Source organism: Dermochelys coriacea, chromosome 9, assembly GCF_009764565.3.
Source record: "Dermochelys coriacea isolate rDerCor1 chromosome 9, rDerCor1.pri.v4, whole genome shotgun sequence".
Taxonomy (NCBI): Eukaryota; Metazoa; Chordata; order Testudines; family Dermochelyidae; genus Dermochelys; species Dermochelys coriacea.
In genome coordinates, this window is record NC_050076.1 from 7,017,979 (window position 1) to 7,040,519 (window position 22,541).

The window sequence follows — 22,541 nt, forward strand, 5'->3', positions numbered from 1 at the left end:
AATCTGTTTCTTCACTTCAGCAGGTGGGTATTGTAGTTGTAGGAATGCATGATAGAGATCTTGTAGGTGTTTGTCTCTGTCTGAGGGGTTGGAGCAAATGCGGTTATATTGTAGCGCTTGGCTGTAGACAATGGATCGAGTGGTATGATCTGGATGAAAGCTAGAGGCATGTAGGTAGGAACAGCGGTCAGTAGGTTTCCGATATAGGGTGGTGTTTATGTGACCATCGCTTATTAGCACCGTAGTGTCCAGGAAGCGGATCTCTTGTGTGGACTGGTCCAGGCTGAGGTTGATGGTGGGATGGAAATTGTTGAAATCATGGTGGAATTCCTCAAGAGCTTCTTTTCCATGGGTCCAGATGATGAAGATGTCATCAATGTAGCGCAAATAGAGTAGGGGCATTAGGGGACGAGAGCTGAGGAAGCGTTGTTCTAAGTCAGCCATAAAAATGTTGGCATACTGTGGGGCCATGCGGGTACCCATCGCAGTGCCGCTGATTTGAAGGTATACATTGTCACCAAATGTGAAATAGTTATGGGTCAGGACAAAGTCACAAAGTTCAGCCACCAGGTTAGCCGTGACAGTATCGGGGATACTGTTCCTGACGGCTTATAGTCCATCTTTGTGTGGAATGTTGGTGTAGAGGGCTTCTACATCCATAGTGGCTAGGATGGTGTTTTTAGGAAGATCACCAATGGACTGTAGTTTCCTCAGGAAGTCAGTGGTGTCTCGAAGATAGCTGGGAGTGCTGGTAACGAAGGGCCTGAGGAGGGAGTCTACATAGCCAGACAATCCTGCTGTCAGGGTGCCAATGCCTGAGATGATGGGGCGTCCAGGATTTCCAGGTTTATGGATCTTGGGTAGCAGATAGAATACCCCAGGTCAGGGCTCCAGGGGTGTGTCTGTGCGGATTTGTTCTTGTGCTTTTTCAGGGAGTTTCTTGAGCAAATGCTGTAGTTATTTTTTACTATTTCCCCATGGTATTTCTCCCTCCCACCCCCCACCCCCACACTGTTCCTCTGATATTCTTGTTAACTGCTGGAATTAGCCTACCTTGCTTGTCACCATGAAAGGTTTTCCTCCTTTCCCCCCCCCGCTGCTGGTGATGGCTTATCTGAAGTGATCACTCTCCTTACAGTGTGTATGATAAACCCATTGTTTCATGTTCTCTGTGTGTGTGTATATAAATCTCTCCTCTGCTTTTTCCACCAAATGCATCCGATGAAGTGAGCTGTAGCTCACGAAAGCTTATGCTCTAATAAATTTGTTAGTCTCTAAGGTGCCACGGGTACTCCTTTTCTTTTTATTAAAAAGAAACTTACAGGTATTAAACACGATGGTTTGGATTATTAAGGACGGTTCAACACTTGGAGAAAAATTGGGAGGCAATGTGGTAGTTTTACTTAACGGAAAACCCTTATAAAAAACGAACAAGTGCCATCTGGATCTAAGGAGCTTCCATTTCTGCAGCTCATTCCGATGGCACAGCATTAGTCTTTCCTACCACTCTCACCCGCCACCTTCCTCTCTCACACCTGAAGGAGAGGTCATTAAGTTAAGCAGTCTAGCAGTGATTAACATTAGAATATCTAATCGTGACAGTTTTATGTAGAACCTTTATGCCTTTATGTCATACTTGGTCATAACTGACACTGGATGTATTCTTTGCAACACATAAAATGAATGAGATGCTTACTGTAAACAGTCTAGCAAACACCAAAGGCTAAACTAACTGAAGGCTCAAAAGCACTGTGCACTGGTCCGATCGTCAACTCTTTCTTCAGTATTTTTGTTTGCCCCTGATTGCAGTTCCATGAGACTCTTGTACATACACACACCTCACCTGCCTTGACAAGGCTATTTTTTGTGAAATGGCAGACAGAGAGATAAGCATCTCCTTGAGAAAAATTATTTCCTGTTTAAGAGGAATGTGTTTGAGGTATGTCATCTCTTGGTGACCTGCTTATCTCCCAGATCTTAAGAACATATGGTTAAGTATAAATACGTAATTCCTTACATATTATCTTTTACTGACCCTTACTCAGGACCTGTCCCACAGGGTCCTAACTTGCTCTCTTTGGATCCTTCTATCAGGCTTCCTGCCTGTTTAAGCCCTATCCCAGAGCTCTCCATGGAGGATGTGCTCCCTATAGGTTTCTCTTCTGATCCCCCCTGCACTCTCTTCCCTACCGAGTTCCCTCCAGTTCTGTATAAGACCCATGTGCCTAATGGTCCTTACCTAGCTCTGCCCCCTCTGGCCAGGAGGCAATCAATCACAGGTGCACTAATTGGCATTTACTCCCATCACCTGTTGGACAAGGAGTTAAGCCCCCTCACATAGCTGTTCTGAGGCCTTTCATCTCCCATTGAATATATGCTACTGAACAGGAATAGGAGTCACTGTTTACCATGTGAGTCTTACAACACTGAAGTTGTTTTTGTAAAACATCAGCCATTATACCAATTTCTGTGTAAAAAGAGCCTTACATGGAACAAGGTTTTTGAAATCAAGAAAACTGGCCATATTGTAATATAACCTGTGGCCTAAGATACTTCTTAGGTCGTGTCCATAACCATGGCACAGAAGCTGGCCTCAGGACACTAAGTGGGCCTGCTGGAGTATCAGGCTGTGGGCACTGAGAGGCCAGATGAGCCTAAAACCTCAAGGGTATCTCCCTTCAGTACAAAGAGTAAAGGTACAACAAATTGCATACTGGGTTACGTTCTGGGTATCGTGCAAACACACAAGGTACTGGATGTAGGCACCACTCTCAAATGTGATTGCCAGGCAGGAGGCACACTTATTGAAGCCGTTGCAGGACTTTAGGCACCACTTGGTTCTGATGAGGGTCCGAAGACTCCAGGACCAGGGCAGCAATGTACACTAAATTCTCCTACCCAACACTACACAATTATAAGAAAATCAGAATAAGCTAAACTAAGGGAAGATCTAGCTTGAGGACACAAGGCAAGTTCCATTCACTGCCACCCCAAACAGCAAAGATACTGGAGGGATCGTGGGGGGGAGGCGCGCACACTTACACAGAGCAGGGCAATTGACATCCCCCTCCAAAGGACATGGCAGCTCAGCAGTTCAATACCATTGGCACCAAGTCCCACAAGTGTGAATACACAGATGCCTTCAAAGAAGAAGAAAATGATCTGTGAAAAGGAATACAGTGACTCAGATGGATTTTCACTTGGCTATGGAACCTTCCATCTTCAAATCCAGACCAGGTCAGTAATAATCTCAAGTCATTGCCATCTGAAGACCATTGGCTTGAAAGAAATGAGTTGCCAAGTCTTAATCCAGTTCTTAGTAGACAGGTGTTCACATCACAGAAGTCATCTCTAAAATTGGCATTAACTGCAATCTTTGTTATCGGTCTCAGTGGAGAGGGAAAGAAATGAAAGATCAAAAACTGAACTCCTCCTGCATACCTTGATACAGTGACATGGTCTATACTCTCCCTGTTCTGTGGATTGGGGACTTCAGTCTCCCAGAACTTCTTATCAGCACTGCATTCACTTTTAAGAACATTTTCCCCATTTTCAATAACTGAATTAAGTAAGGGCTTAGCTACATTAGGGATTTTTGCACTGGTGTAGTTACTGGTTGTTTGAACTTTGGGCAAAATGCACCAATGCAAGCCCCACTTTACATCAGTGCAGAACATTTACATTGGAGTTCTGCAGCAGTATGGCTATATCTGTGCAAAAATCCCTAATGTCGGCAAGCCCCATGCCTCCGACTCAAGTTTCTAACCTGGCATGAAGACAGGCATGAAGATACCCCAATGGCAGGATTACAATTCTACATGCTAGTTGGGAAAGTATGCCAAATGGTCAGACACATTTTTTCCAGGTGTGTGTGGTTTCTACAGTAAGTAATATGAACAAGTTACAGATTAAAATGAAATGCTAAAAAGTACTCCAAGAACTCAGGACCTCTCTTGCTTTCACAGCAAAGGCCAGTTGCAGCCTTCAAGGAAACGGTGTTGCTGCATACAGTTGTTAATTAGTCCACAAGGACTTTTGTTTATAACAGGAGTGAAATCTAAATACTCCATGAGAAATCATATTGGTTGAGCAAAGCTCTACTGTCTTTTCCAAGACTACAGCAATGGTTAAATATCTATTCTATTTGTAATCAATGGTTACCACGCAAGCAGATATTTGGTTTTGCTAAAGACAGTTTACTACTTCTACTTCTACTACTATTTCTAGCTTCCTTGAATTTATGCACATTTATTCCTCCACCCATTCACCTTGAACTTCACCACACCCAGCATGTCCCCCACTGTTTCAATCAGATATGTTATTCTGTGAACAGGAACAAGACTAGAGAATGCAGAATGTTCTGGAGAATGGGACTTAGTATCCTTGAAATATAATTAAAGAGTCACAAGAGGATTTAATCTTACTGAGATTTTACAGTAAAAGTACCTAGCCCTGGCAGTAACATTGTGCATTTAATAAACAAAATAAAAATTCGAAATCAACCAGAGAAACTGCTAAGGCAAGCACTTTTATAAAGTCTACCGTGACAAACAGTCATATGCTTGCTGATACAGCACAGCAGAGATACAAACCACCCTTTTTTAGCATTAATGAATTATTCCTCTGATGTACTATCCATGCGGACAGTATTGGCCCATTTTTCACTGCAGCTGTGGATGCTCAGCATCTCTAAAAGTTAGGTCAGATGTATAGGAGGGAGAAGTGTACCTCAGACATACAGAGAACAACCATAAGAACGCTTGTGACTAAACATGTAGGCCAACAGCATATTCATTTCAACTACCATATTTACTACTCATAAGCCCATTCTTCATGAAGAGTGCCACCACCAACCTAGAGTCCTTCTAAGGATATAACAATGTATGCTACAGCTAGAGACTCCCTTAACTCAAAGGGCCACCCTCCAATTTAGAGTTTGAGGTTCTCAGTGTGACAGTATCCAGAATGTTTGGCTCCAGATTTGAACTTCTTTAAAAAAAAAAAAAAAAAAAAAAAAAAAAAAAAAGGCCCTGAAAGCACTCTTACTTTTGTGGGATCTACAAAAAGCATGACATTTTCTTATGCTTCCTCTGCTGACATGGCACAATTAGTTAATTCTCAAAGTTATGAGCAATTTTGCTGGCATTATATGATACTACATGAACAAGAAGCAAAAGTCATTCTGGTATCTGAGGTACTAGAAAAAACAGGAAATAAAATCAGCTGCTGGAAAATAAGAGATAGACAAGTTATTTAACATTAAAGCAACAGGGTAGCCTAATGAAAGGGCTCCCCATTACAACAAATGACTGATTCAATTCTCACTCTCACTGGACAGCCTGACGAGCCTGAGAGCATCAAGGAAAGCCAGGACAACATTCTGCCTGTGGTGGGGAGGTGAAGAAGAGTCCAGGGGCGTGGTCTACACTCAAGTCTTAGGTTGACATAGCTATGGGACTCATGGTGGAAAAATGCACACCCTGGAGCACCATAGCTATGCTGACCTAACTCCTGGTGTAGACACAACTACATCAATGGAAGAATGTGTCAGTTGACCTAGCTACCAAGCAGGAGGTGGAGTTCTCACAGCTACAGAAAAATGACACAGCTATGCCGCAATACACATGGACTTGTTGTATGAGGTCTACGTGGGGAATAAAGCCAGATTTGGCAATATACTAGGGAGGGATATGACTGGCAATTGCATAAAGAAACTAACACTGCATATGGGAAGGGCACAACCAGAGTGTTCAAAGGCCAAGAGGTCCATTTTACATTTATTGTACTTTTAGAATTAAAGTGATAAAGTACAAGAAACAAACACCTACATTTTCAGCTTTCTATTAGTAACTTTACAAGTTAATCACAATAAGATTTTACTGAGTCTATTATAGATGAGGAAGGTGGTTGCAGAAGAGAGTAAGTAGTTAGGGAAACAGCTTCAGCAAAACATTGAAATTGTGAGTAAATCTAATTTTCAGGTTGACCGTTTTAGAGTGTGACAACAAGGATTTGCATTTGGTTCCTGCCTGATGTTATTTATTAACATCTAAGTCCCCAATCCCACAGTGAGCTCTTTATAGGTGGACCCAGGCACCTATATGAAGCCCTGTTGACTTTAATAAGGATCTGCCTGTGATGAGGTCATTGCAGGATCAGGGCCCAAATGACCACCACCTATTGGGAATTCACACTCAAAAATTTAGCCTTAGGAGTTACTAGCTTCCAAGCCAAAATAAGTAAGCCAGGGGCACTGAAAAGCTGAAATGCTAAAAAAGCATTCAAAAGTTTATTTACAAGCAGCAATTACAGCTTTCCTTGTTAAAGAGATCTGCAGTTAAGACTGTTTTAATGTTTACATTATATCTCCTTCCTTTCACATGCCTGTAAAATTCTCTTATGTGGCTGAAGTTCTACATGCGAGATAGCAATCTAGCATGCAATATGAAATTCTAACCAAAATGAATTAAAATACTATTTAAGACAACAAAACAATAAAAATACATTTTAAAAACTGATGTTAAGGCATTATGGTTGTAAAGTCAAGCACTCAAAAGTTAGGAAATATCAAAATGAAAATTACCCATACAAATAATTCAGCCCTCTTTTGCATATGCATTATGGTACTATCCTTAATTATGGGATTACATACTATTTTTTCTATAGGATGCCTGACTTATTCAATGTAAGGGCAAAATTGGGTCCTGTGTGTGCAATAATGTTGTCAAGTAATGGTTAGCAGGAGTGTGATGGGATGTGCATAGCCCACATTGCATCAGGGAAATCAGAGGTAACTCCCAGCAAGGGAAGCCAGGCAGTTTCTTCCCCTAAGTGGAAAGTATCACCTGGCCCCAGGCAGGCACGTATTTCAAAGAGGAAGAGGAAGTTGATAAGAGCTCTCTTAGAAGGAAATGAGGTTAGAATGTGGCTGGGAGTCTACCAGGAGAAAGTGAAGGAGGACTGCATCTAGGCTGCAGATAAGACTACTTAAATCCTTGGTTTTGCTTTGTTTATGGTAAAGACTAAAAGGACCCTGGCAGGGGACTTGCTGCAATAATGGGGGCGCTGAACCTCTTCCCTGAGAAATGGGCCAGAGCCTTAAACAGATGGGGCTTCAGTTTTCCTCTTGGGTTTATTTTATTTTATTTTGGAGACTAATACTACAGCCACAGGCCTAGCTTGCACAATGAGACTCGTGATTTCCTTACTCAAATGTTTCAAAACTAGTGCTGGAGCTAATGCATCATATGGAGTAGACTGAGATACACTCAATAATTGTGAGCTCGTTCCTTTTTCACTTTTGAGCAAACCAATCAAGATTCAGTGTTTCTTCTACAAAGCTCCATTTAAAGTCATTACAATAATGCAAGAGAGCTCAATTCAAAAGTGTTTAATGAATTAGAAGAAGTCTGTATGGAAGAAGGAAAGCAGATAAAATCATTCCTTTCTGGAGATGTTAAAAGACTATTTCCTCCCTTGAATCAGCAGTGTAAGTAACTATTCGCATGTGTCCAATGAGAACAGCACACTATAGCTGGGCGTGCTTTTGTAGCATAAACTAGAGTCAGAGATTGTCCTTTTTTTGAAAAAGGAAATCTGCCCCTCTTCTAGAATGAATGAAACTCATTCTTCAAAAGGCCACAGACAACTTGCAGATAGTAAAAAAGCCTAAAAATATATGAACGCTGTAAGAGAGAGAGAGAGAGTGTGTGTGTGTGTTGTGGAAGAACCAAGTCTTTCGCTCTAAGAGTTCACCAGGGCCTGCTGCTAATTCCCCCACATGGTGTCAGAAACCTGCTTATGACATCACAACTGATTGCTGGGGGAATGACTGTTCCCACAGAGACATGTGGGAAATAAGCAACAGATGAGCACTTAAATATTTCTTTGAGACCTTGGTAACTATGAAAAACCTCATGACCACCAGTTTAGAGATTTAACAGTAGCACGCTGAGCTGCCATACAGGAAACCCTGTTCTCCTAGCCCAGGAAAGGAACACACTTGACCAGAACTGCAGAGGCAAACAAACTCATCTCTGGGAGGAGAGAACTCCTTCAGGGGAGCGAGCAGTACTGTTGTTAGGTTCCAGAAGCAGCAGCATATCCCATGATGGTTAAGAACATTAGCCTGATAGGAGATGTCAAGAAGAAAACTAGGGCAATCTAGGATCATCTGCAATAAAAAGTCACATCCAGATGTGCTTTAGAATTTCATTTTTAAAATGCTGATCTCCTTCCCCACTACTCTATGTTCAGTGACAACAACATGAATTGCAATGGAAGAATTCCCTAAATGTCACAAGGAAAATAACCACCTTACTGTCTTGGCTTGCAAACTATTCAGTCTGCTCCTGTACCCGTTTACACAAACGCCTCTCCACTTCGATTAGACACATTTTGGAAAGTGAATGGGCATTACTGAGTCCCATGCTTATGAGGGAATATCGACAGTCCAGGCAAATGCGTTAACAGAAACGTTCCTCTTAGTAAAAACCCAGGGAAGTAACTAACTTGACATGATTTTCCACTCACAGAATCAATCTCTTCCCCCCCCCCACTCTCAATATTTGCACGCATTTTATATATATATATAAAAATTGGTTTTGGCTGTTGTCCAACCTAGGGTTTTTGTTTTGTTTTTTTTAACTTCAATGCTTCATCCAAAAGAAGTATCTGAAGCTGACTGTCTGTTCAGTAGTTTGTCTTTAACTAGAAATTTCTGACACTAATGTGGGATGGGTTTCTTAAATCTGTGCACATGTAGCCTTAAGTTAGGCAAGGCTTAAATCAAGTTTTCTGAAGTGAAGAAGAGGCAGGCAGGCAATCTATTTGAGCCCTAAGAAAAGGAGGACTTGTGGAACCTTAGAGACTAACAAACTTATTTGAGCATAAACTTTGGCTGTAGCTCATGAAAGCTTATGCTCAAATAAATTTGTTAGTCTCTAGGGTGCCACAAGTCCTCCTTTTCTTTTTGCGAATACAGACTAACACAGCTGCTACTCTGATACCTGTCATTATTTGAGCCCTGTACACCTTAATTTGTGATTAAGGTGTAAGGACCCCCTGCAGACTTGCTGCAGTACATATTAAAATTCACAGTACTAGATACTCTGAGCCTGAATGAACAAACATCCACACTATTGTAAATTAGGTGGATTTCATGAAGAACATCATTCACAGAAGCTACTAGTGATACCCTCAGATGGGTGGGGCAAAAGGAGCAGTTTGTCCAGGCCCCACCCTGTTTGAGAGGGCCCTCAAACCAAATGATGTTGCAACACTATTAATTGAAATTTGGCCAGGTAGCTGCTCTGTCATGATAGAGGGGCACCAGGCCAAATATGAGCAACTTAATGCTAAATTAAAGTGAGAGTGGTTCAGGTGTGCATACCTTATGAAAACTGTCTGGGGGTACCCCTGAAAGCTGCCCTACTTACTACTACAGCTATGGAACCAACAACGTAAGTGTATTATCCACTGCACCCTCATGATCTTTAATGGGCGACACTGTCTTGCTCAAAGTTATCTTTGCTATCCTTCAATACATGGGTGTCACAAAATCGCATGCTTGAATAATTCAATAGCTTTGCATTATGCCATGTAACATTTTTCTAACAACTTTCGGGTCAAGTAAAATTAAACAAAATTTCACTTCTTCTTGCTTATTACTCTATCCTGCCCTCCTCCTGGCATAATCATCCCTTCTGATGTCTCATGCATGTAGTCAGCTCATATGTTCCCCTAAGGCTGAATGAATCTGATGCTATCAATGAATTCTTTCTACATCTCAGTATTCAGCCACAGCACAAAACACTTTTATTAGAGCTTTCCTACATTGAATTCTATCACTGTCATAGTGAAAATCCTTGTCTATCAACCACGGTTTAAAAAGTCCTGTAGTTGGAACATTCAGCTTTGGCTCCTGCTGTCATTCTCTAGAACCTCAGTTGCTGTACATCATTTCCAAGAGAGACTGGGCATAATGTAGCCTGCCTTAAGACAATAACAAATGGTTGAGGATATTGTTTACCTAATTTACAGAAAGAAAAGAAGTACTTGTGGCACCTTAAAGACTAACAAATTTATTTGAGCATAAGCTTTCGTGAGCTGTATCCGATGAAGTGAGCTACAGCTCTCACGAAAGCTTATGCTCAAATAAATTTGTTAGTCTCTAAGGTGCCACAAGTACTCCTTTTCTTTTTGCGAATACAGATTAACACGGCTGCTACTCTGAAACCTAATTTACAGAGGTTCCTTGAATCATTTGAGAGAACAGATTTCTGTTTTATTCCTAACCTGCTTCACTGTGGCTTTTCCATAAACAGGTAGCTAAGTTTATGTGGTCATCACAAAGAATATAAAAGGTAGTTAATTTATGCAAAGTCACTGCATTCAGCGTCAAGCACTATAGGTGCATATGCATCACAAATGTAAACACAAGCTGCTATTTTAGTGGGATCACTTATTTAAATGTTTAAAAGTGATTTTAAGTGTTTGAACAACTGACAGGTGGTGAGGATTTGAGGAATCAATTCTGCTCTCAAACCACTCATGGAACTAATTTTTTATACTAACCTCAGATGGAGGAAAGTGCAGAAAACTACAAAGTTTAGCTTTTTTTTTTTTAAACGCTAAGTACTAGTCTTCAAGTTCTCCTTTTTTGCCTCTATAGGAGCCCAGAAATAAGCCTTTCTATACTAGATGTATGTGTACATCCATTTATACAAGATATTTCTAAGGTGTCTTGGTGCACCTAGGTTCAAACATTTCACTCTTTTCTATCTCCTTCTATTGGAGGATCTTCACTCTTTATGAATATGAACTAAGCTGCAACTCCCATAAAGATATTATCCTCACTTTCCAGGTGGAGGGGGGAAGGGAGGAAGAAGTTAAATAATATTTCCAAAATTCACACAAAGTTAAAGCAAGAGCAGAGAACAGAATGCAAATCTCCTGACTTCATCATCTTCCACATGGCTAACTTGAGAAGTCAGTTTTCAGAAACAGTTAACATTCTTCCTTAAACAATTCCCATTCAGAGATGTCCACAAGTCAAATCAGTCACCCGCTATAAACAAGCACCACTGCAGTTACTACCTGGACATGCAATTATTCAAGTAGAATAACTAGAGTGGCCAAAAACACCTGGCCTAAATAACCAGGTTATCCAGGCATTTACTACATAAATTAGTCTTGTAAGAAGGACTTACTCGGACTTCCTAAAGCCTTTTTCTACACTTACTTACACATACTACAGGTATTTAATAAGAGAGAGTTTTGCTACACCATCTGAGGTACTAAAAACATAGGTAGGATAAGATTAAGTTTAATCATTTACTCATTCAGTCAGATAAGTAACTTGTATGCAACTATAAAATGTTACAGGCTCTTGTTTTTTTTACAAGCTTGCAGCATCAGGGATTATCAACTTTATAGAAGATCTCAGCTCTGCTGGATGTGACTCACTATATCAATACAGAAGTGTATGTACACAGAAATAATGCTGCTAATCTGTTAGTATACGGAAAAATGAGTGTTTAATGCCAACAGGAACTGACTTTCTACTTCAGTGATATCTTCTAGTAAGGCCAACACTTGGCAAATTAAGTTACAGGTCACTAACTTGAAATTTTAACTAACTCCTCCCATATCCCTCTAGCTCTGAAACAACTTGTTACTTACTCTTTGTTTCCCATTGAGTTAAGCGTTCTTAATCTCATGCATCAGCTATGTGAAGAAAACTGGTTGTAGTTAAAGTTATGAGCTATTCTGGTCTTAGGCACTTTAGTGGGGGAAGAAACTGGTATTATGTAGGCTGAGTGCATCTTAAACAATAATTTCTATAAGAGGCAGATAACAGATCTCTGTTGCAGATGGAAGAATTAGGGTTTTCTGTCTCTGCTTCATACGTTTCCTATTATGGAAAGGTAGTAGCCATTATAGTTACAGTTGCAACCAATTGCTTGTAATGCTCTCCCCACCCACCCACCGCCTCAAAACCCCCTCAAGTTCCAGTGTTTAGGGTTAGTGCCATTAACTAGATGTTTTCTGAACACCTTAAACAGAGCACTTTGACTTTAAAACAGACTGCTTAAGTTTCGAAAGGAAACTTTACAGTTCTCCAAATGAACTGCACCATCAAATTTGAAATAGACCACATCTGGTCCATTCAAGAGGCCATTTCCAAGGGGCAGAATAGTAAAAGTTAATGAAATTGCTATTAGATGGACACTAGACAACATTATGACAATTAAACTTTTGGGGGGCGAACACTGTTTCCTCTGAGCTAGCTAGGGCTAACTTTCAAAAGTGAAAGGACACCCTAGAATCTAGTAAAATTGCTGTTCCTGCATTCCTCATCAATATGCCTCTTAATCAATAATTTGCAAAATGTAGACAGGTCTGTTTTCTGTGTGAGGTAACTGAGTAACAGATTATTGACAAACATTGCACAAGAAACTTTATATGAGTCTTCTAGTTCCAGCTCTGCCTAAAGTGGTAGATTTTATACCTTATCCATCATAGTGCTTGTATAAATTGACTAAAATTTCTTGGTCAAATCCTGGCCTCTTTGAAATCTACAGGAGTTTTTTCCATTGACTTGAATGGAGCAGGATTTGATCCTCTGCATTTATTTAGGCAAAACACAAAGGTGAGCAAATTATAATCATTATACAAAGTACTTTGAGACTTGCATACCACTTTGTCGTCCGTAAGTGCAAAAAGCAGCACTAGTGTCCAAAAGTTTCACTTGGAATAAATAAGACAGAAGATCTGTAAGTAGGCTGGGAGGTACTGTGGCCTAGTGGGTCAGGCATCAGTGGTGGATGCCTGCTACTCAAGAGGCACACAGACTACTTCGCTATGGGTTTTACCACTTTTTAAAATCAATGTATGTAGTAAAGTGAGTAGCACAGCTTTGGCTATTTATAGAATGTGCTTATCTTGTTGAGATGCATTTAATGGGGCAGAGCACCACAGAAGCCATAATGAGCTTGGCCACCCCTCTCTTTCCTTTAACTAGGGACCCAGCTCTTTAAACTTTAGAAATTGTCTTCACTTATCTATTCAAGGTGTTTTTTACACCACTGGGAAATTCCAAACAACAATTTAACTTTCAAAAAAGTCAGCTAAGGTTGCACTGTCACTTATCACCTCCACTTACAAAGTGCAAGCAAGCACTTAAAGGCAAGCAAACATAGTTAAAGTCTTATAAGCCTTTGTCATACACCCAAACATAGAAATGCCATCTAGTTGAGTGTAACAACTTTTGAATACTGCATGAGATTAATTCTAAAACTTCAGGAAATGTTCTAGGCCTCAGGGGACAGATCCCTATTAACATTGGTGAAAATCTGAAAACCAGAAGGGGGAAATGGAGGTCTGTAATTGTCTACAGATCAAAGAAGCCATTAACACCTTTTAGCATAACCCCTCCACCTTAGCTCTGCCCATCCTCCCAACACAGTTGAACATGCTTACACCTTGAATGACTCTTTTTCCAAGAAAGAAGAAATGATGATGAGAAGCAAAGAGTCTCTTTGTCTCCACTTCGCCTGACATGGGGTGAGAATAGGGAACAATGATGTAGGGGGAACACACAGCCCCTGGCATGGGGGAGGAGAGAATGGGCAGGCCTTGATATTGAGAATGGAGTCACACAAAACCCAGGGCATGGGAAAAATGGGGACCCAGGAATAGGGAGAAGGGGAACACATGGGGGAGTATGGAGGACAGAGCCCCCAAGCATGTGGTGGAGGGAAGAATAGGGAGAGGGGACATGCAAAGGCCTTGCATGAGGGAGTGATTACAGGGATTCCATGGAGTCCCTGAAATCAAATGAAATAGAACAAGCATTGGTTCCATAAGTCTTGTGGAGTGCCTGTCTACCCCCTAACATACTGAACAGCCTCAAATGCAAACCCACATACGTAACTTTACCCTACCCTGATAACTGTTTGTTAGCACTTACCACAAGTAAATTTTTAAAAAGTACTGCTATACGTGGACACAGTAAGTATCTTTGGCAGTATTTGCTTGCTATTAAGTGTCTTGGGTAGTTACATTTAGGAAACTTAACTAGGCTATGAAACAAAGGTAGGGTTTTTACTGTTTTGAATTAAGACGTTACTAGGAGCAGCTTCTTAGGAGCTGAACTGTGGTCCCTTAAGACAGTGGTTACCAAACTCCTTACCAAGACGACCCACCCAACTGCATTTTGTCTGTCTTTGTGGGGGGGAACTGTGATGAGATGCCTTCCCCACACTGGGCTTTAAGGGGTTAATAGAGCCCTTGGGAGGCTGTGCAGGAGAAAGCCAATCAGGGCTGGGCTGGCCCATATAAGAAGGGCTGCAGAGCAGTTTCAGTCACTCCCTAGAGATTGAGGAGGACTAGCTACCTTGTAAGCTGAAGACAGCAAGCATCCTGAACAGAGAGGTGCTGCAGACAGATCTGGGGAGTTAAAGGCAGCTCCTGGTAGGCTACAGGGATCTGTAGGCTGAGGCTTTGAGGCAAGGTCAAAGAGGGTGCTAGGCTCATGAGGAAGTGGCCTGGGGTGACCTACAGAGGAGTCGGAGGGGATGCAGCAAGTGGTGGCCATCTACAAGGTCCCTGGGCTGGGACCTGGAGTAGTGGGTGGGCCCATGTGTCCTCCACCCCTACTAGCTCCTGAGGAAGTGGCTTGACTAAGACACTGACATTCCCTGGAAGGGGGGACCACAGAGTGTGGCACAGCTGGAGGGCTGTCACTGAAGAGGATGCTGTGGTCCTGGGAGTGATGTGGGTCCCAGAGCAGGAGTGATGGCAGTGAAGCACCACCAGAAGAGGGCACACTGGTGAGAAGAGCTCATTCCCATGACAGCTGGCAGAAGGCACCAGAGTGGGGAGCTCCACTCCGTCACAGGGACCTACCACTACTTCATCTCCCCACCCAACCCCTTGCTCTTGCTTACCAGCCCTGCCTCCTCCTACAGTCCTAGCTAGTTCCCTCTCTCCAGGGCCAGACCACAATCTCTACCAGGTTGCTGACTGCTCTCTGGCTCCAGCCACTTCCTCTGTGTTGCTACTGGTACTGCCTGTCTTTCCCTGCTCTCTTTTTCCGTGGGAAGCAGGCAGTGGCAAGGGGAGCAGGATCTGGACAGCAGTAGCAATGCGAAGGCAGAAGCAGCCTGTCCCCATCCCACACATGCCCCAAAAGCACTTCCTCTGCTACTGCTGCCTGGATCCTGCATGCTGCTGCCGCCCAGGAGAAGTGAGAGCATAGGCAGGAGGTAGGTAGCCCACCTGGGGAATGTGGGACCCATTAGTGGGCTGGGATCCACCATTTGAGAAATGCTGCCTTAAGAGTCAAACATGTATCATCCAATACAACCTATGACCAAACACGTCTGATTGACAATACAGATGCTGGCACTAAATGGAAGGACAAACAAAAATAGGTCTACTGGACTTAAACAGAATTTGGCTATAATCTACCTGTTCTTAGTTTTCCCATTCAATTCTTTATTACTTGGGTATTTTGCATTAGACAGAAGAGATGTAGAGGGAACCCAATAGAGAGATTCCAAATTACCAAGGGGTTTGATGAAAGCCAATTTAGAGAAACTGTTCAATCACCAGGACATAAGTCACAGAAAACAGTCTTCCTTCAGCTCTCTATTCTTGTATGGGAAAGGTTGCTAAATAAAGACATTGAAATTAAAGGTATAAACTAGTTCCAAAGATAAAATGGCAGAACAAATATTGTAGGATATTCTGTGACAAAAGTAAATGAGGTTCAGATAACCATTAAGGGGGCACTCAAGTTGGCCCATAAGGCGCTTTCCTCTCCAGAAATACTAGTGCCTTCAGAATCTGTTCTGTAGCTTGGTAAGATATTAGGCACTGATCCTGCAAATACTTAAGCATAGTCTTAACTTTATGCATCTGAGTCAATGTAACTCCTTCTGCATACACACTTGCAGAACTGGGGTCTTGGCTAGTATTACCAAAAGGAATATATCCTCAGTTACCTATAGAACTAACGTCCCGTTTAGCGTGAGGCAACTAAACTGCTTTCCAAAGCAAGGCCTAGCTTGTAGATATGCTTTATAAAGCATAACAGGATTGCTGCCTACAGAAAAGTGCCTTCAAATAATTTATAAACAGACTAAGCTGTTAAGTGGTCTAATTTAATTTACAAGAGACAATAAGCTATCAAATTGCTTGCTGGTTCTAGGTTTTCCATCTGTTCGTAGATACCAAACCCATAAGTTGTACATGTCATACCCAGATAATGTGGATTGGTGCCATATAAATACCTAAGACACAAACGTGAGATTACCCATGTCTACCCTCAATTTACCTGAAAGCCTTAAATACTCAATGTTTGGTTTGGTTTGTTTTTTTAAATGGCAAATATAGGCCTGCAAGAGACTGGAGATGCTTCTGGCTTCAGTTTTTGTGGACTCTACCCACAGCATGTTTCTGTGCTACCGTCATACAGGAAGGAAATCATGCCTCAGCCATACGAGTCAGGGTAGATTTCTATAACAATTTAACTTCCACAGAATCCTCTTATAATCAGTTCGAAAACTTGCCTTTTGCTTTTCTCAAGAACCACAGGTAAACAGTATCTGAGGAAACTTTAACTATCCAGGGTGAACTAGACTTCTAGTAAACATGTCTGTTCTATGTTACAGTAAGCAATAATTTAACAAGCCTGCTTTACCAATGAAATTCTCTACCCTATAAACTCATCTCATGACATAGGGCTCATCATGCCAGTTTCCTTAAGACATGAATATTCTTGTTATCTTCAAGCTTGACTTGCTTTTGGCATGTGAAACAAGTTCTTTAAGGTTCCATTAAGTTGAAGGAATTGAATATTTCCCTCCCCAATGCCGATAGGGGAGATGCTGCCATCTCTCCTAGCACAGAAACTTTCAGGACTCCAAAAAGAAAAGGAGTACTTGTGGCACCTTAGAGACTGTAGCTCACGAAAGCTTATGCTCTAATAAATTTGTTAGTCTCTAAGGTGCCACAAGTACTCCTTTTCTTTTTGCGAATACAGACTAACACGGCTGCTACTCTGAAACCTGTGATTATTTCAGGACTCCCTCTTCCTATTAAGGAAACTAGATTCCCATAAAGAGCTTCAGAGTCAGCAACAACTTAATATTTCTTTTAAATGTTTTCTAGAATATGTGACCACTTTTTAAAGAGGAAATCCTAAATTTTAACTGATCAAATGTTTTATTTGGCTACTCTACAGAACATCACCACATTCTGTGCATGAGTAGCTTCCTGTGTGAAGGATGCAATGCCTCAATGTTTTCCTCAGGGATGAAGAATGTCTGTTCATCCACATGAATTTTTTATTGAAGACTCGTCAAGAGAGTTCTTCAATTAATGATTTAAAAGAATTGCTTTAACTCTCCCTTTTTATAAAAAGTTCCATTTCTGAAATCTTTGCAGAAGGTCCTCCATTTTTCTCAGGCCTAATGAACTTTATTCCCTGCTAGCTAGCTATTAGGTCAGATAGTAGTAGCCTTTCAAATGAAGAACAGATAGAGCTTCTTTAAGTACCTGAATGCTGTTTTCTAATGTGCCAGAAAGATCACTTTCCATGCGATACTTGCTTTTTGTCTATTCATCCATCAGGGCTGAACTTCTATAATGCTCTGAGATCCTGTCACTTCTAGGGAGCAAACAACAAAAAACTGAATTTGTGTTGCTCCCACATAACTATGCTGAGCACCATCATTAGCCTACTAGGCTGGGCCATAATCTATGTTAAAATGAATTACATTAGTCCTACACTGTCTATTGGAGACAGACTATTTAATTTTACATTTGCAGATGCAGTGGTGGTGTAGCCGTGTCAGTCGCAGGAAATTAGAGAGAAGGTAGGTGGAGTAGTATTTTATTGGACCAACTTCTGTTGGTGAGAGAAAAGTTGGTCCAATAAAAGATATTACCTCGTCCACACTTGTCTCTTACATTTGCATGGCATCTTCCCTTCCTAAAACTGAAAAAAGCTTGTTACTATTTTAATCAACTCTATGCAGAGATTTAATCCATCACTGACATACAGCTGCTTAAATTTCCTAGCCTGCAGAAGCTGGAGGGCCAAATAAAAACTGGAGGCTAGAGTTATGCCTTGGGCACTTCTTAGGTCTCCAGCTAATGGGAAATAACCAAGAGTCTAACTTATTGGCTTGAACTTGTCAAAAGTTTAATCTTCTCTAATAGCCTGAACTTCTCAGCCTTCTGTTAACAATCTTCTTGACAACTAAAACATCACAGCTGCACATACAAGGAAGAATTTCCAATGCTGTTACTCTGGAAAGAATTTTTTAAAAAGCCTGACTGGGCATAAGGAATCACTACTTAGAAGAGGGGAAAAAGTACCATAGTTTCCCAGGGAGAAACATCTGCTTGCACTCTGATGGTAGCTATTTGACTAAATCCCACATATAGCAGCTCAGAACATCTTGTCACAGCTGAGAGAGATTATACACAAATTGATGCAGCAAAAGTCTGAACAAGCAGTGTCCAAATATATTACAGTATCATATGATGCTGCTTCTGCTTTTGCGCTCTTGAATTTGAGCAGTAACTAGGATTTCCACTAGTGCCCAAAGGTGGGGCAAGACCAGCCCACTTCCACTTTACATTAATTATACTGAAAAATGAAAGGTTGGTGTTTTTTAAATAAACTTACCCTATTTCTCCTACTCCTCTCACACACATGCACTCCCCTTTAGATAGAACCTGTCCACCCTTTCACTAAAATGCTGGGTAGCTGAGGAATCCAGAATCTCATTTCTCCCTCTTGCCCAGGTTTACTCAACGTGTTCATAGTTAGATAATGCAAAGTCAAATTTTAAGATGATCTTCAGTGAGTCCCACAGAAGGGCAACATATACCATATTAAGAAAAGGAGGACTTGTGGCACCTTAGAGACTAACAAATTTATTTGAGCATAAGCTTTCGTGAGCTACAGCTCACTTCGTCGGATGCATCCGACGAAGTGAGCTGTAGCTCACGAAAGCCTATGCTCAAATAAATTTGTTAGTCTCTAAGGTGCCACAAGTCCTCCTTTTCTTTTTGCGAATACAGACTAACAGGGCTGCTACTCTGAAATATACCATATTAGTGATTACACACAACTAGCCCCCTAGAAATAGCAAGACATACCCTATCCCACCACTAGTTAGGCAAGAGAAAAGAAGGGAGCTTTTTGGTCAATAAAAGGAACAAGGTACTTAGCAAAATTGCTTTTGGACTTTGAAATTAGGTATTTCCTTTCCAAGCAGACACGGGTCCCTAAGTGGCAGCTGCTATTTAGAACTTAAGGCTGGGAAAGAAAGGCTATGACAGAGTGAAATGACTGTTAAGAGGAAGCGATCACCCTCTTCTCGAGACTCTGGCCGCATGAATACACCAGCCCTACGCTTCTTTTCCTCTTCCACCGTCTGCTTTCGCAGCAAGAGCCAAAAATAAAATCACAGCGCTGGAGCACAGCAAGGCCTCCCCGCGCGCAACGGCTGCCTTTCAGCTGCGCTCCCGGCTGCCCAGCCGCCGCCGCCCCGTGGACAGCTCCATGCAGCGACTCAAGTCGCCAGGGAAAGGCTGGGGCAGGGGGGAGCGTGACAAGGGGACCCGAGGGCCCGGCCGCGAAGCCCGACCAGCGTCCGCGAGCAGCGGCTCGCACAGGAAGCCTGAAGCTCCTGCCCTCCGGGGCAACACCAAAGCCACGACCCAGCAAAGCGCAATGACCAAGGCGGGGCGGGGGCGCGCACACCCCTGAGCCCCGCGATGGCTCTGAGGGGCTTCCCCCACCCCACAGCCGGCCGGGGCCCTACGGGGTGGCAGGGCAGCCGGATCCGCCACCGGCTCCTCGGTCCTGCCCGAGCGCTGCGGCGGGGGGGGCGGGCACGGTGCCAGCCGGGGCGAGGGGCGCTCAGCGCGCGGTGACAGAACCCCCCCCCCCGCCCCCCAGCCGCGAGGGGCCCCCGGAACCGGCCAGGCCCGTCCCCGGCGGATACAGCTTGAATCCCCTCAGAATCTCCTTGGCCCGCTCGTCCTTGGCCGACATGGTCCCGCTGCGGCTCCGCTCCGCGCCCCGGAGCCGGGGGGCGGGGGGAGGGGCTGGGCTCGCTCACGGGGGGCTCGCCGGGATAGCGAGCGCGGAGGAGACAGCGGCGCCCGGGACGCTGCGCCCGCCACTGTCCGGCACAACCAACCCGAGCGGACCGGAGCCAATCGCCGCGCCCCGCGCCACCTCCGACCCGCCTCCTCTCTACCGGTCGACAGCGTCTGCAGCCAATCAGGCAGCGCGCTCCATGGCACCCAGCAAGGGAGGCTGCGCGGCGGTCGCTAAGGCGTACGCCCTAGCAAACGGACGTCGCCGAGGGACTGGGAGGCCAGGCCGGGAGTGGAGCTGCAGGTACGGGCATCGGCCACAAGGGGCGCTGCCGGGCAACTCCCCATGCGCCGCTGAGGTTGCTTCACTGCGTCCCCTGGCGGCTGCAGCGTTGGCCGCAGCACCAGTGGTGGGGGGTGACTTCCAGCCCTGGGGCCAGGCACACACGGGCAAGCCCCACTCCCGCAGCCATGGGGGTAATATAGCTGGCTGTGATCCCCCCCCCCCAGCACCCTGCACCCCTTACCCTGGACCCCTTGCTGCAGTGGCCCAGCGCCTCCCACCTGCACGCGCCAGCCTAGGCATGCTCCAGCCAAGGGCTGGCCATCCCCCACCCTGACATGAGCCAGAGGGCAACTCACTTATCCTGGAGAGCCTGCACCCCGTAATGTTCCCTACAGGAGTGGTGGCAGCCCCTGCACAGTCAGGCCCTGTACCCGGGGATGGACATGCCTCTGACTGCTCCCTTGCTGCTACGCTACATGGGGATGGCCAGACTGCATCCAGCTAGTCCAGTAGCCTGTCACCAATAGTGGCCAGTATCAGATGCCGCAAAGGAAGGTAGCAGAATCCATCAGCGGGTAGCTTGACGTAACCTGCCTCCAGGGAAAGGTTTGTTCTAACCACCATGGGCTGGGAAATTGGATCATGGAAGCCTGAAGGTTTATAGTCCTCCCAAACCTGTATCAGCTCAGGAAAAGGACTTGGGTGTCGTTTGCAGATCAGCGAGGACCGCTGCTCAATATACAGCTGGGGTCAGAAAAACAAACAAGATGTTTGGATACAAAAGGAATGGGATGGAGAATAATATGGAAAATATGCAGAAGCCGTTATATAGATCAGTGGGGCAGCCCCAGCGGGATACTGTGTGCAGTACTGGTCACCCCATCTCCAAAAAGATTTTGGAGGATCAGAAGGGTTCAGAGAAGGAAAGTGAAAATGATCAAGGGTCTGGGAAAATTCTCATCTGAAGAGAGGTTGAAAAATCTGGGATTGTTTACCATAAGAGGGATTCATGATAAAAGTATATAAAATTATGACTGGTTAACAGATGGTGGATTGGGAACAAATTCAAAACAAAATAATACTTCTCCATTCAATGCATAATTAGACTGTGGAATTCCCTGCTACATGATGTTGTTGAAGCTTAGTAAGATTCAAAGAGGGACTGGATACTTACATGGATAACAAGAATAGCCCGATGACAGGTTTCAGAGTAGCAGCCGTGTTAGTCTGTATTCGCAAAAAGAAAAGGAGTACTTGTGGCACTTTAGAGATTGACAAATTTATTTGAGCATAAGCTTTCGTGAGCTACAGCGCACTTCATCGGATGCATTCCGATGAAGTGAGCTGTAGCTCACGAAAGCTTATGCTCATAAATTTGTTAAGTCTCTAAGGTGCCACAAGTATTCCTTTTCTTTTTAAGAATAGCCCGAGTTATAATTGTTAATGCAAACAAAGAATTTTGGAAATGGCTAAAATCTTCATTTTTCAGGGCCTAAACCAATCTCTAGTAGAGATTCGGATGAAATTTTCCTGAGGTCAAACCCTCTCTTATCTGCCTACTGTGTGGTTCTTGCAATTTTCCTTTGAGGCACCTAGTGCTGGCCACTGTCAGAGACAAGCTAGAGGACTAGGTGGACCGTGGGTCTGATCCAGTCAGGCAATTTTTAAATTTTTTTTTTTTTGCATTTTCATTTATAACATTGGATATTTTTGTTATCTATGTACATGTCTAATCCTGTTTTGAATCCTAATAAGCATTTGTCCTCAATAATATCTTGTGACAATGAGTTCCATTGGCTAATTGTGCATTGTCTGGAAAATGTATTTCTTTTTATCAGTTCTGAATTTGCCACCTTTCAATTTTTGCAATGATTATCCCTTTATTCTTGTATGTGAGAGAGGATGAAGAGAAAAAGGTCATGACGTAGAGTCCCACATCTATGTAGCCAGTGTGAGTGCTCAGATGTAATATGCTGTGACATTGGTCCCTCACCATCCAGTTCCCTACTGGAAGACTTTACCAGCTGCTCTGACTCCACTCAAATCCACTGAGGACTGTTATAATTTCTCCTGATAACATTTGCAGTCCTTAGGTGAAATTCATCCCTTGGATAGCTGGGATTGAACT

At 43.3% G+C, this 22,541-nt stretch overlaps 1 protein-coding gene across 1 annotated transcript in view; it reads right to left on the reverse strand.

The window, feature by feature from the left end:
* Positions 1-20,174, reverse strand: part of PDE6D (phosphodiesterase 6D) — a 50,943-nt gene extending 30,769 nt beyond the window's left edge. Inside the window, exon 1 of the mRNA XM_038417284.2 lies at positions 20,031-20,174. Within this exon, the coding sequence (XP_038273212.1) occupies positions 20,031-20,080 (50 nt within the window). The 5' untranslated portion in view covers positions 20,081-20,174. The remainder of the gene's footprint in view (positions 1-20,030) is intronic.
* Between the last annotated feature and the right edge of the window lie 2,367 nt (positions 20,175-22,541).